The sequence below is a fragment of the Camelus dromedarius genome, chromosome 10, assembly GCF_036321535.1.
Source record: "Camelus dromedarius isolate mCamDro1 chromosome 10, mCamDro1.pat, whole genome shotgun sequence".
Taxonomy (NCBI): Eukaryota; Metazoa; Chordata; class Mammalia; order Artiodactyla; family Camelidae; genus Camelus; species Camelus dromedarius.
The window spans coordinates 57165003-57180109 of NC_087445.1; the positions used below are offsets into that span (position 1 = coordinate 57165003).

A 15107-nucleotide genomic window follows, 5' to 3' on the forward strand; every position below is an offset into this window, starting at 1 on the left:
AGCAGAGCGCCCCATATGTTCTCTATTCATCTCCAACTTAATGAGACAAAGGTCCTGAAAAGCTTCCAGGACAATGCTGAGAGAACTGGGAAGAGGAGGGGAGCCACCCTAGAAAAGCAAAGGGTCTGTATAACAGTGAGGGAGGTAAATCTGTCACAGACAGGAAAAGACTAGTGGGTGGGAGAATAACATTCCACGCTAGGGTGGGGCTGTGTGGCAGATAGCCCTCCTCCCTTCCTCGGTTAAAACCATTGTAAGCCTGGGAGTGGGAGTTTTGACAGGAAGAATAAAGTGATTATTAAAGAAGGCGGGGAGCTGCTCTGCAGAAAATGTGTTTGAGACTCGGCCCAGAGCTTTTAAAAAAAAATTTTGTCTGAATTAGGAAATACACAACAAATGAAGTGCACCACTTAAAGAAATGAAAGGAAGACATAACAAAACCACCAAGTTTAGGAGAACATTACCAGCACCTCTGACAACCCATGTGCCCTGTGGGCCCCTCTCTTTCCACATCACTCCCCTCTCACGCCCCACTCCCCAGAAGGAACCACTATCCTGAGTTTGTGTTCATCATTTCCTTATTATAACTCTTGTACATGTGTTATATCCCTAAATGATACACGGTTTTGTTTTGCCTGTTTTGAACCTTTAATTTTTTCCCCTAACATTATGTTTTTGAGATTCTTCTATATTGATAATTATAGCTATGGCTCATTCATTTCACTGCTGCATAGTATCTCACTATATGAACTTAGCACAATTTATTTTGATATTCTACTGTTAAAATACATTTGGGCAGTTTCCAGCCTCAGGCCATTAGAAGTAGAAAGACTATCAACATTCCAATCTATGTCTCTAACACACGTGCAGGAGTTTCTCTAAGGGTATGGATTTAAGAGTGAAATTCCTGGGTCACAGATAATACCCACCTTCGACTTTAGCAGATTACATCAAGCTGTTTTCCAAAATGGTTGTACCACTGACATTTCCATCAGCTCTACATGCCTCACCAACATTTGTTCTCACTGTGGTTTTCACTTGTACTTCATCAATTTCTAACAAAGCTGAACATCTTTCCACATATCTTTTGGACATCTGTTTCCTCTTCTGTGAGATGACTGTTTTACCAATTTTCAGTGGGTAATCTTATTTTTGATTCATTGAAGCCCTTTATTTATCCTGGGTGCTACCAATTATTTGTTGCTTATTTGTATTGCAATCATATTCTCTCACTTTATGGCTTATACTTTCAATTCTGATGAACAAAGATTCTCCACTTAAATGGAGCAAATATATCAATGTTTGTTTAGGTTTTGTACTTTTGGTGTATTAAGAAATCCTTTCCCACCATGAGGTGGTGAAGATATTGCCCTATTTTTTCCCCTAAAAGTTGTAAGCTTTCACTTTTGTACTGATGTTTTTAATCCATTTGGAATTGATTTTGGTATATAATGTGAGGTGGGGATTCAATATCATGTTATTTCTGTTTAGATAACCAACTGTCCCCCCTTTTAAAAAAAGTTCTTTTCCCCACTGACCAGTAGTGCAAACTTCGTAAATTATCAAGTTTCCATACAGGTGTGGATCTGTTTCTAGGGTCTCTGTTCTTATTCACTGGTGTATTTGCCCATCTCTGTTCTTAAACCCACACTATTTTAATTACTGTAACTATACAATAAGACTTGAAAGCTTGTAGAACAAGTCTACCCACCTTGTTTCTTTTTTGGCTGTTCTTGGCTCTTTGCTCTCTCATATAAAGTTTAGAATTATTTTTATGGAATTCTACTCAAAAATTTCTGTAAAATTTTCATTGGAATTGCATTAAATTTATAGATCTATGGGGAAAAATTGATAGGTCTATGATATCAAGTCTATCTAGCCAGGAACACAGTACTTCTCTCCCATTTATTTAGCTCTACTTTGGCCTGCCATAAATTTTAAAACTTTTCTCCATGAAGTTTGGCATCTCTTTCGCTATACACATATTTTGTTGTCATTTTTATTCTAACTGGTATCACTTTTTTAGAACTATTTTTTTTCTGTTTGTTATTAATGGAGAGAAATACAGTTGACTTTAGAAGCTTACAATCAGTGAACTTACTAAACCTCCTAATTTTTATAATTTATTTGTAGACTCTCAAGTTTTCTATGTAGACAATTATATTTTGATTTTTCATTTCCTGTATTTACACCTTTCACTTCTCCTTGTCTTGTTGCACTGGTTAGGGTTTCCAATGCAGTGCTGAACAGAAGCTATGATAGCAGGCATCCTTTCTCTTGTTTCTAGTTTTAAAGGAAATACTTATTTTAAATTTGACTTCCTGCTATGATGCTGACTATAGGTTTTCTGTAGGTACTCTTTATCAGGTTAAGGAAATTTTCTTCTGTTACTAGTTTGCTATGTCCTCTTTATCATGATTAGAAGTTGAATTTAACTGAATGTTTTTCTGCATCTATTGATAAAAACATATACCTTTTCTAATATGTGAATGCGGAAAATTATATATGTTTGTCTAGTATTGAGCTATCCTTGCAGTCCTTGAATAAGGCCAGTAACCCAGAACTTTTTACTTGGAGAGTTAGAAGAGGTTAGATGATCTCAGAGTAGAAACTGTGCTTAAAACTCACTAAACGGTACAAGGCTAGCCCTACCTGTTCACCTCAAGACCCTGTCTCTTTTATGGCACCATTTCTGACTCATCCACATCAGCTCTGAGCTCTTGGAGCATTTACTATTGATGCTGTTCATCTGACACTTGGCAAGTGCTTTTCGGTACCTGTCCTGCCTCCCAACTAGAATACAAGTCCCTTAGAGAGTAGCAACTAGAAAGCACACAACAAAGACCTGCCTAAAAGGCTTAAAATATTCTTGTGGATATGACGGTAAAAGATAAGTTGGGTAATAATGCAACATCCGTAGAAAATGAGACTCCTGGACAAGAGTTTTCTAGAGCTGTGGTTTTAATCTGCTTATACTCCCTAAAACCTAAAAATCATTCTAAATTGTATTCCACATTTTCCTGCTTGGTTAGTGTCCCAGCTATGCTTCAGGTATTTCTTGATTTTGAGCATTATTTAACTTTTTTTTGTTGAATACAGTCAGTCATTAGGAATATCAGTTATAACAGTGTTAAAGATCCAGCTACGGACACAGAATGTTGTGCAGTGCAGGACCTCAGTCAGGGCCCTGAACCAATCTTTAACAGGGAAGAAAAAAAAAAAAAAAAGCTGGCATTTTCCCCCTTTGGCATTGACCTCTAGTTAACTCTCAGCAGCCAGTTCACATGTTTCCTCTTTCACTCTCCTACTCTCTCCACCCTCTTACCCCAGAATTACACAACGTAGGACTGTAGGACTGATACACTTTTAGCAGTGATACTGTGAAAAGTTACCATTTCTCCAGATTACAACAAACTTCCAGCTTGTTTTTCCCATTGTGGGCTCTTTTCTCTGTACCTACTGCTAGCTGACCTCATCGCTGCACCTAATCTCTAGAGAGAACAAAGAGTATGGTTAGCTAAGAGCACAGACTCTCAGACCATGCTGCCTGAGTTCAAATCCCAGTTTGACATTTACAAGTGAAAGTCCCATGACAAGTTAGTTAACCTTACTGATGCTCAGTTTCCTCATTCATATGAGGACCAACATATATCTACCCCATAAGATTGTTATGAGAATTAAATGTGTTAGTATGTATAAAGTGCTTAGAACGTGACCTAGTGCATAGTAAGCATTATATATGGATTGTTAAATGGATAAAATACCACTCTCTTAATTTTCTCTCTTAAAACTATTCCAGTATCTCTCATTTTGTGTTGTGGTTGTGTTGGTGGTGGTAGTGGTTTTCTTTTGAGGGAGGGGACAATGTAGACCTCACTAACTAATCCTCAAGCTCCTCCTTCCCACTGATCAGTGCTTCTATCACACATGGAAGGGAAGAGGGTGGGGGAGTGCCTGGGGTACTCATTCACTGTCCAGTTACCAGGCTGAAATCAGCACAGGTGAAGAAAATGGAGCCGTTTATTTAATTAGCATGGCAGGAATCCAGGGATATGTATGACTGCTGTTTTCAAATATTTGCAGAGCTGGGATGGAGAAGAGATGACATTTAAAATTCTATGGAAGAGCTACAGGCTTCCCGTCACGGAGTTAAATGTTTAAGCAGAGGACTGGTGACCAGGTGTCAAGGATGCTGTATGAAAGATCTTTTTAATTTAGAGTCAGACAACTTTTAGGATTCCTTCTACCTCTAAAATCTTGGCAATACTACTGTGAGTCATCAAGACGTTGCAATCTAGTCGTGAGTCACACATCGCCAACGAGCTCCTGAAGGCACAGAATTCTTCACTTCCCACAGTGCTTGGCACATCACAACAGATCTAGGTGAGGAATTCTAGCCCTCAGGCTGCATAAAACTCAGCTCACAGTAACAACTTCTCTGAAGCCAACCGCGTCAATTAGATGATTGCAGGCTTCTGTTGTGACCAATAAATACAATAAAGCATACATCCCAAATGGGATTTGGCCAAAAGATGTGCATCCGGATTAACTATCAGACAGTCCTTCACTTCACCCTTCCGAGGCCGGACAAAAGCCAAATGAAGTGAAGGAGGCAGGTTAAGGGGAAGGGTCAGGGTGGCCCGGGGTGAATGCGAGACGGGCGAGCGGACGCACACGCAGGGGCAAGGGACAAAGGCCTTGGGGAGAGGAGAGAACGCTGGACTTGGAGGCCGGCAGGAACGCCCCAGCCCGAGTGGCCACAGTCCGGGGATGGTGGGGATGCAAGCGTGCGCCGGCAGCGGGTTAAAGAGCGGCAGCGGGGAGGGCCGCTGAGCGCCTGCGGAGCCCCTACGGGGGTCCTCTCCGCCTCTCGCGAGCTGGCCTCGAGGGGCCGGGGGTCACGGGAGCCGCAGCCCGGAGGCGGGTCCTGTGCGGAGGCCGGGCGCGCACCTGCGGCGGGCACTCAGGTCGGTACTAGGCTCCCTGCGCCGCAGCCCACTCGGCCCCACCGCCGGGTTTCGGATGGTCAAGCTCTGGTTGCCTCAGCTGAGGCCATTCCTCAAGCCCCAGACAGGAGGTCGGACACTGACGCCGTAGTCCCGGTGCGGAATGCGTGGTAGTGGCTGCCTCACGCCCGGCCCGGCCCCCGCCGCGCGAGCGACCGCCGCCATCGCGGGCCGAGGCCGGAGGGAGGCAAGGGGCCCCGCGGGCGCCGCTTTACCTGAGAAACCAGCGGGAGCAGCGTCTGCTCCACCGAGCGAGTTTTGATCTCGAGTCCCGAGTCGAAGGCGAAGCCCGACGGGCCGGAGCCGTGCATTGCCCCGGCGCCGCCAACGCCGGCTGGGCCCGGAGAGGCGGCCATGGCCCTCGGCTCGTCGCGCAACCTGGACGCCGCGCCGCTGCGGGCCCGACGCCCGCCAGCCAGCCTGCTAGCAGAGACCGCGATGCACCCGCGCCGCCCGAGGCCCCGCCCCCAACCGGGCCCGCCCCCGGCACGGCCCCGCCCACTCCACGCGCTCCAGTCTGTGGGGCGCCCTGCAGCCCCACCCCCTAACCCGGGCCCCGCCCCTTCTGTCCCCATTCCCCGCCCTGCCTGTCTCGCCTCGGGTCATTCTTCAGCGGGTCCCACACGTCTCGCCTCCGCTAGAGCACAGAAACAGGATACCTGAGGGCCTCCCACGACCACGTGGCCTCTTACCAGGACAAGGACATCCAGGCTCAAAGCTTCCCATTCTCCCGATAAGCGACTCGTCCTAACTGAATTCCCGGAGAAATTCCCATGATTTATGGAAGCTGCGCTTGGATTGAAACAGGTAGACTAGAACCAGAGTCAAGTCTGTAGGGAGGGGCTTTTACTCTGAGACAGGAATTCTACAGTCTTCCTGGAGCTTCTGGGGAAGGTCCTGTTTCCCTCTCCGCCCTGCTCTTTTTCCGACCATATCTTTTTCACAATTTGAACTGGAGTGAAGATGAAACATTTGATAATGCAATCGTTTAAGGAGTATCTGAGTACTTGTCAAGAGAACAGGGATTTGGGTATTCTTGGGCTACTGATCAGAATCACTCTTCGAAAGGAAATTAAATAGAACATATGGGAAAGCCTCACCTACTGCTCAACACTTTTATTTTTAAAACTACTTTTCAAAATTACTTTTCCCCTAGTGCCTAGTACAGAGCAGTTTCTTAACAGCTGTTTAGTAACTGAAAAGAGCGTTAGCGTATATTTCTGACGAAGTTCACTTAAGAGTAAGGCTAAGAATCAACGAGGCTCTGTGTGATGGAGATGGGAGAGCTGAACACTTCTTACCCTAAAGGTTCCAGAAGCAAACCTAAAGGAGGTCGTCAGAAGCACATATCCTGTGAAGGGGTCCTAGGCTTAAGCAACAGACTGAGAAGCATGAAGAAATATTTTGTGAACTAGTAGATTTGCCAATAAGAAACTATCAGTGTAGAAAAGAATGTAAATCATAGTCCATGCCTTACACCTTTGCCAGGATCGTTTTCTCCATCCATAATGTCAGACTGATGAGCTGTATCAGAAAGCTCTTTCCCAAGCACTGTTGAAATATGCTTCAAAATACCTCCACTTGGGGTTCAGCCCCACCTGCCAGTGCTGCAGAGGTTATCTTTGCTGTTGAAGACAGCCATACCTTAGGTTTGTTTTCTTCATTCAAAACATGCAGTTCCTTTATCCAACTTTCTTTTCCTCTGATTCTCACCCCCCAGCCACCCACCTCATTACTTCCTTATCTACCACAAAGCCACCTTCCTCTGTGCACTGAGGGCTCCAGCCTTACCCTCGCACCCTTTCACCTCTTTAAGGTGTCCAGCATCCTCTCCCAGACACATCTTCCCTTATGTAAGTTGCCCATAAAAATTCAGTGTAGGCATTGGTGCCAAAGGAAAAGGCAAGATATAAGGCCTAAGAGATGGATTTTTGTATTTCGGAAAGTTTGACTTCACTAAAGATCAAATTTCTCAAGAGAAATGAGACTAAGTTTACCACCTGATTCATTCAACACTAGTAATTTTATTTCAAAATATAAATATTTTACATTTACAAAGATGTTACATCAGTAGGTTGTCAAAGCAAGTTAAAGCTAGGAAACAGCATTTGGGATAATAAAGAAGATATATTGTTGTCTTTGAACAATGTTTTTTACTTTCAAACCTTCTCTACTTTGCCTGAGAATGCAAGGGTAATACATTTCCCAAAAGTTACATAAGCAATTACAATTATATATCCAATCATGGTTTCAAAATCAAATGGTATTTGAAATGCACTCCAGTCACCAAGACAAGTGGCACTGCAAAGGACAAAGAAGGGTTTTCTTTGGGATAACTACAAATGGAATTACACCTTCTGGGTCACTGCCATAAAAGACAGAATTTGATATTCAGCCAAATGATGTTTAACATTTGCTTTCGCACCTTCCATAGTAAAATACAAAGCTAGAGAAAAAAAATAAGAAACCAGGTGTGGAGTAAAGAACGCTGGACTTGGAGTCAGAAGTTCTGCAACTGAATTCTGGCTCCATCATTTTGCGATATAAACTTAAGGGGAAAATCACAAAAAAAAACCCTTCTGAGCCTCCAGTACCTTGTCTGATAACACTCGACAACTGTCTATCTCACAGGGTTGTTATGAAAGCAGTCTGAAAACTATAAAGTGCCATACAAAAGCATTATTAAAGTGTATTATCAATATATCACCACTGTATTTGCACACTTAATTGATCTTTAAAAACTTGTAAAACTAAAACACAAATACTGATTTCACACACCATAGGTGGAAAAGAATCTCTATACTTGATGTATAGCTCTGAGTGACAAATATGTTTTCTTTCTGTTATCTCACTAGACTTTGAGACGTATTATGATTTACATGGTAGATTCACCATTCAGAATCTCCATTAGGGATGTCCTCTAAAAGAGCTGTAAACTTTTATTTGAGAGCCATGTTTCCCAAAGGATCTGTAGTCCTTTGAGATGCTCTGAGAAAAGGAGGATGGGTGTGCAGTTTAAAGTCAAATAAGTCTTGTAAACAGTCTTTGTCCATATTATAAATTCACAATATATAGTATGACATGAATTCTTGGAAGACCTATAGAAAGGAAACAAACTCAGCATGCCTCAATTTTAACTCAGTGTGGGGTCCCCCCACCACACACACTTTTGTTCTCTTATAACATCTAATAACATCCCTTGGAAATACTGCTATAAGGAACACATTTTTCCAAAAGCTACTCAACTACGAGGGAAAGGGAAGAGAAGTAGAACAATTGACTGTGAGAAAAAAGCAAGTATTCTACTCTGAACTGGTACTGACTGGTTCCGTGTTAGAAAAGACACTTCAACCTATGGATTTGTTTCCTTCTCCAGAAAATGCCAGGATCGCCTAATTATATAAAGGCCCATTCTAGCACAGAATTTCTATGACTCCAGGAGGCAGAGAGAACATCTTGATTTATAATTCTCTTAATTATTTTTAAACTATCAAAAAAAGGGAACTGCTCAGTGGTTTTAGATAGCATGAATATTTTTGCAGGTCCTCAGTAAGTTAATGAAATGAATATATTTTGATGGCAAGATGTGTAGAGACAAGAAATTGATAAAAACAAAAAATACTTGTTCTTAAGCTGGAACTAACATTTGGAAGTATGTTGCCACAGGCTATTTCTACTGTGAAATGTCTACTGTTAATACTCTTGTGAGGGTCTTGGAAGACCCTTAAAGGAGACTGTGAGGGGTTTTCCTATAAACCTTGAAGTTGAAAGCTCTAGATAGTTCACCTAAAATTACTTTGCTCTAATCTAACTCCTCATGGCCTGAATGTGAGCATTTCTTGCTCAGTAGTGATACATCCTAAAGCTCTAAACACAACCAAAGTGGGAGCTAGGGGTACTAGGAAGTCCTGATGGGTCACAACCGGTTCTTGTTAAGACCAAGGTTAGCCAGAGGACCTCATCTGCAAGCCCTTTTACTGGAATAAACTGCTTTTTCCAAAGCGACTGAGTTTGTTTAAGTAACACTTTTTAGGTATCCTCCCACGTCAAGAGTCAATCTGCACTAGTCTCAGAAGTCAAGGGAAAACTCTGCCAGCAAACCACCTCTAATGGAAATGGGTGTTTGGAACTGTTGCAAATTTAAAAATAAATAAAACTGGTATCTAAGGCAATCTGGCAGAGATCACTTCCAGAAACAGAGAATGTGATAGGAATTTTGGAACTGAAGCTGGACTTACAGGACACAGGGTTTATGCTGAAAATCCCATGCCTTGCTCTCTCTCAGAGAAGAGAGGAGCACACTGAGTAGGGAGTTTTTATCTCCTCCTCCCATTCCTCCACTCAGTTTACAACTGAAGAGGGAATGTGACCTTCAAACTAATCTTTAGTAAAGCTAAACACGCAGGACATTGTGACAGGATTTCTGTACTCGGTTTTCACTGAAGCTACTTCTACTTCATTAATGCATCAACTGTTTCTAGGGAAACTTCCTCTTTCTGGGTCAAATCCTAAGAATCACCTTCAAGACTTGAGCTTGAGACTTCTATCTTTTCATATCATTTGATCTCTATGCCCTGTGAAGATCTGTAAAATCTCTTCACTATATCTGAGGCGGCATGTTTCTCTCTGTTTTTTGAGGGTTCCAAGAAGACCTCCCGAAGCTGGTCAACCTTCAAATTCATAGGCTGTTGCTGGAGTAGTTGGGCAGTTTAAGTCCAGATCAGGTCTGGGTAGTACTCTGGGGCACCTCTGCTCCTGACAGTCCAGATGATACTACATTATTGCTAATTTCGGCAGCTCTAAATTATTCTCTTAGGGCTCAGAGTCCCCATCGAAGAACTGGTATTCATACTAATAACTATAACTGGCAACAGCTAAGTTTAGTTTTTTGCAGTATCACTTTATACAGCTAAAAGCACTCTGGAGAAACATAATTTGCATATGCATACTACTGCATTGTGCACAATATTTGCTTCTTATAAATATGTACTAATCACAGCTGTAAACTTACCAGTATACCACTCATAAAAACAGACCTGATTTCTTTGTTAACACTTTTAAGGTAAAATTTTTAATTTCAGCAATACACATGATTCAGCTAAGACTGAAGGTGAGAGAAGGCCTTCTTAGGAGTCTTACGAGTTTTCCCCAAGAGTACCCTACACAGTACCTGGCATGGACCCTAAAGTTTGGCAAACTCTCAACCAATGTTTTACTGAATGAATGACTGAACAAGTGAATAAAGAAAAGAATGAGTTACTCAGTGCCAAATACATATAACACTTGGTGGCATATCAGATGATAACTGTTGAAGGATTCACGTAAAAATAAGAGATCTGTGTGTAGTCCACTGTATAAAGACAGACCTCATGGTACCTCTCTTCTAGATGGAGTTTTTTCTTAAGTAATATCAGAATAAATTTAAGATAATTATCATTAACTATGCTTCTTAATGAGAAGATGTTTTAGAAGAAATGAGTTCTACTTTTTAATGTTTTCCAAAAAGGAGATCTTTGTTACTTAAGAACCCTTTCTCCTCCATTAAGAATCCTTTCTTCTCCCTTGGGGGCAGAGAAAGAGCCTGAAGATTGTTTTATACAGTGGAAAGGACGCAAAGCTAAGAGCTGGATTCTGGTCCCAGCTCTGTCATCAACTGTTTGACAGATCTATGCGATCGGACACCTAATTCTACCTCATAGCCCTGGAAAAAGTGTGTAGAATATTAAAAGAAACTACAGTACAGCAAAGTTGGCAGATTGCGGAGTCAGAAAGATGTGAGGTCAAATTTTACTAAACTTCATGACTTTGAGTTGGTCACTATTCCGAACCTCAGCTTCCCCATCTGTGTGAAACTGTTGTAAAAGAATATAAAGCTGTATGAAAGCTGATGTGAAGTGCTTGTGAAATAACATGTGCAAAAATTTTGTAAAATGTAAATAAAGCACTATGCTGGTTATCGGAGATTATTTTAAAAGTCACAATTTAATCCAATAAGCATTCATCTAGTGTCTTAAGTGCAAGGCACTGTGCCAAATGATGGGAAGATACTACACAGATATAAAATGCTAAATTCTACTGCTGTAGGTAACTAATTGGTCAAATTCCAAATAGTGAAACAGGGATACATTTAACAAATCAGAGCGCTGATGCACCTGAGATTTTTCACTTAAAACATCTGGGAAGGGAAAAAAAAGTCACAACATGAATTCTATCATATTGTTACCATTAATAGCAGCTTAATAAGTAGTTAATTTCAATGTGGTCAGCCAAGTTTTAGAAATTTGGCAATAGTGTAACAGGGGAGGGAGGGAGGAGAAAGGGGAAGAAGAGCTTCAGTCTTTCTGTGTCTCCTATGGTTGCAACATACAACTGACTGAACTTCAAATAAGCCACCCACCCTCACACTGAAGACCTTCCCTACAGAGGACCATATACTGTGGGAGAAGGGCAGATGACTCATTTTTCCTGCTCAAGAAACTACATTCTCAAAAGTCAAAGCCCTCTTCATTGGAAGTGACTGTCATAGAAAAGGTTTAAGAACAGATATCTTAAAACAGGAGAAAATTACATTGTATACACTCGTGACAGCAGGTAGTTTAGGGCTCTTAAAAAAAACCTTATAAATATATATTATAATACAGATAACCAAAGTGGGAAAATTTCAAGCCATGGTACCAGTGTATGAACTGAAACTTTTCAAGCCATCTTAGCAACAGTTCAGTGAGCAAACCACATTTCTGAGCTCCAAAGCTGTGCTTTAAAATGCAAAGCAGCCCAGAGCAAGTCCTCTCTTGTCCGGGAATTCTGCTTGGAAGGCCAGGAGGCTTCTGCTTCTGTTCCTGGGCTCTGCTTGCTAGGCACAGCTGAAAGGACAGGAGGCCACAGCTGAGCTGAACTCACAGTCAAGGTTGAATTTCCTAGAGAAATCGCGGCAGTTGGGAACCAAGTCAGTCTACTGAAGGTTTCAGATCTTCAGAAATGTCACGGAAAGTCCTTTAAAAAGAAAAGATAGAATGATTAGTTTTGCTTTTGGAAAAGAGGGTGGGGGGACTACAGAGATATTTAAAAAAAAGAAAGAAAGAAAGAAAGAAAATAGCATCTAACTAGTAATTGGTTGCCATAAAATATCTTATTTTTATAACATGATAGCCTCTATGAGGTTATATAGTCATTTTTTTTTCTTATTCACTGAGTATTGTTTCAAAGTCTGATAGTTGTCTCTCAATCCTTAGTAACAAGAACTCCAGGTTTTTAGAGGGTCCACTGTCTCCCTCTACAAGACTACTTCTCTACTCCCTTGAAACTAATGACCGTGTGACTAGGTTCTGGCCAATGAGATGTAAATAGAAGTGTTGAGTGACTTCTGGGCAGTGTCCTTACAAGAGAAGGATGATCTTTGACCTTTCCCCCCTTCTTGCTGAATGGAAAGTAGACACAACGTTGTTAAAGAGAAAAACACTAAGAGACCAAAGGTTAAACGCTAAGTGTAAGTTTTATTGCAAAGTAGGAAAACTGACCCAGCAGAGTCCACACTCTGAGGGATGAGGTTCAGGGCAAGAGAAATGGGGGAGGTCTTTTCACCAAATGACCTTGTACTTGTATTGTCCTTCTCTCCCATCAAGCAAGCCAAGTGAATGCAGTTAACTGGCAGGTAATATCTGGGTTGGATGGAGGAGGTCTGCTGCATCTAAGCAGGGTCTACCTCTTAGGACCGTAGCAGCCAGTTCGCCTTTGCTACATAATTTACATGCCCAAGCTAGAATGATGTCACCTCACCAGGTCTGCATCTGTGTTAGCAGCCAAATGGCCAGGTCAGAGTTTACCAATGAACATGAGCTCAAGCACCCACCTTAGATGAAAAGACTTCACACCACAGCTAGCAGAACATGAATATAGGGGGACGAGTAGCATGGATGTCTGTGGAACAGATACACTAGCCCTGGACTGCCTGCCTCTCCACTTCTTTCACCCAAGAGAGAAATAAATTTCTAGCTCGTTTAAGCCACTGTCATTTTGAGTTTGACTGATGGTGCGTTTTTTGAGTTTGTCTTTTGGCTATAATACAGACAGGTCTATCTTAAATGATACAGACGTGAAGCACAAGTTTATTACCATCCTTTTAGATAGAAGTTGCCTTGCTCCTTTACAACACCACCACCAATTAGGAGGGTTAGACAGGCAGGGCAGAGGCAAGCGAAAGACTAACCCTTTAGCACAAGGTAGGAAGTAATTTAATGTCAAGAGGGGCACAGGTAAAATGTTACAGGAAAAGGATTACACTCAAGGATGCTCAGTTATCTCAAGGCTCTTTCACTGGATGGTACCCTAAGCCTCTTCACCCCTAAAGCACATCTCTGACTAGCACAGCTCTACATCCAAAGGAACAGCTTTGAGGGAGGGGTAAGATTCCTGGCTATGGCTCCTGTGGCTTTGAAAGGGTTTATGCGTGACATGGCTGAACCCACGGTGCTGAATATATGCTGACAGGTCAAATAACTGGAATGAATCTCCTCAAATATTTTTATACCCTGAAAAAAATTCCCTTAAACAGATTTATACACACACATATTTTTATATATATTAATATCCATCCATCTCTATTGAACCAGAGTTTCTCAGCAGCAGCACTATGGACCATTATGTGCATTGTAAGATGTTTAACAGCATCCCTGTCTCTACCCACTACAGTTGTGACAATCAACATGTCTCTAGATGTTACCAAATGTCCTCTGAGGGGAGCAAAATCATATCCTCCTCCCAGGACCACTGCTCTAACTACCTGTCTACCCATTTATTTACATACCCATTTTCCACCGTCTCACCTAAATTTGTGTTTTTACATTTGTGTACAGGCAAAGCTGGCTACAAGCTGTCTTAGACAATATGAATCACTCAGTTCTGAAAAGCCCTGGAAAATCTTTAAAACAAGAGCCAAAAACTGGTCAATACTACAAAGCACTTTCCAACACCCAAAAGGTTTGTAAATTCATCCTTTGACATCCTTTCAAATTTCTAAGATATCTGCAAGTTTGAACCTCTAACTCTTCATTTCCCATAAATTATGAATGAAATTTTCTGCCTCAGGGCAAAGATGCATAAAATAAGATTACGACTGTGGTTGGCCCAGTGACTGCTTTCTGTTGACAAGTAAGCTTAGCTGTAAGCTTGAAATTCATACCTACTATTCAATTCTGCCTCCAGGCCAAAAAAGCCTCCAGAAGGACTCAGAAGAAGAGAAAACAAAGTGAAGCAAGTTGAGAAAACAGTTACTAAGTGTTTTCTATCCCAACATTGTATCTTCTCTAGATGTTTAGGGTGGTGATGGTGGCTGTGTGTAAAAACCTACAAAAGTAACATTGATCTTAATTAACTGAACCTCTGATTATCTCCTGGAAAACAAACTCCATAACCTAGGGATAGAGAAATAATTTCTTTCTGGCCTCATCAAGAGGCACAGCACTAACTAATCAGCAGGGCTCATAAAACTGTAACTCTCTAGATTAAGAAGAAACAAAGGAACAAACACTGCATTGACAGTACTCCTAAAAATGGTAAATGTCCTACCTAAACCATCTAAATACTATATTCTTTCCCAAACCATAACGATTATTCTGTTCCTTTGAACCACAGTGGCAGAATTTCTCACGAACAAGCAATGCAGAATGGGACCACATGTGGCTGGGGGAACAGAGGACTGCTGTTAACATCTTACAGTTGCTTCCATAGCAATGGGGACTATGTGATGTGACTCCTCATTTACAATCCTTTGCTCCTTGCAAACACTTTGGGATCTGCTTCCCCCAAAGTTTCAATGAGATTTTAAAAAAACCCGTTTATGTGAATCTTTAAATCTTTTCTAATTTAATAGCTCAAGAGGTGGGGGTGGGGGACGGTTAGAGAAGGAAAAGAAAGACCTTTAGTGGAAACACACCAGCTCACCTGCTTATTACTGGGTGACTATAGGCAAGCTAAGCTCTCTATGCCTCGATTTCCTCATCTACAGAACATGGAAAACAACCATGCCTAACCTCAGGTGAAACATTGGACAGATTAAGTAAAATAAGGTAACAGGTAAAGTTTTATCACAGAACTTGGCACACT

General features: G+C 41.6%; 2 protein-coding genes across 3 annotated transcripts in view; both read right to left on the bottom strand.

Moving 5' to 3' along the window:
* CTNNAL1 (catenin alpha like 1) overlaps positions 1 to 5469 on the bottom strand; it is a 50796-nt gene extending 45327 nt beyond the window's left edge. The window contains exon 1 of the mRNA XM_031450155.2: positions 5222 to 5469. Coding sequence (XP_031306015.1) covers positions 5222 to 5362 — 141 coding nt within the window. The 5' untranslated portion in view covers positions 5363 to 5469. The remainder of the gene's footprint in view (positions 1 to 5221) is intronic.
* Positions 5470 to 7010: 1541 nt separating this feature from the next.
* TMEM245 (transmembrane protein 245) overlaps positions 7011 to 15107 on the bottom strand; it is an 80123-nt gene continuing 72026 nt past the window's right edge. For both annotated transcript variants that reach the window (XM_031450157.2, XM_031450156.2), the window contains one exon: positions 7011 to 11999. In XM_031450157.2, coding sequence (XP_031306017.2) covers positions 11954 to 11999 — 46 coding nt within the window. In that variant the 3' untranslated portion in view covers positions 7011 to 11953. The remainder of the gene's footprint in view (positions 12000 to 15107) is intronic.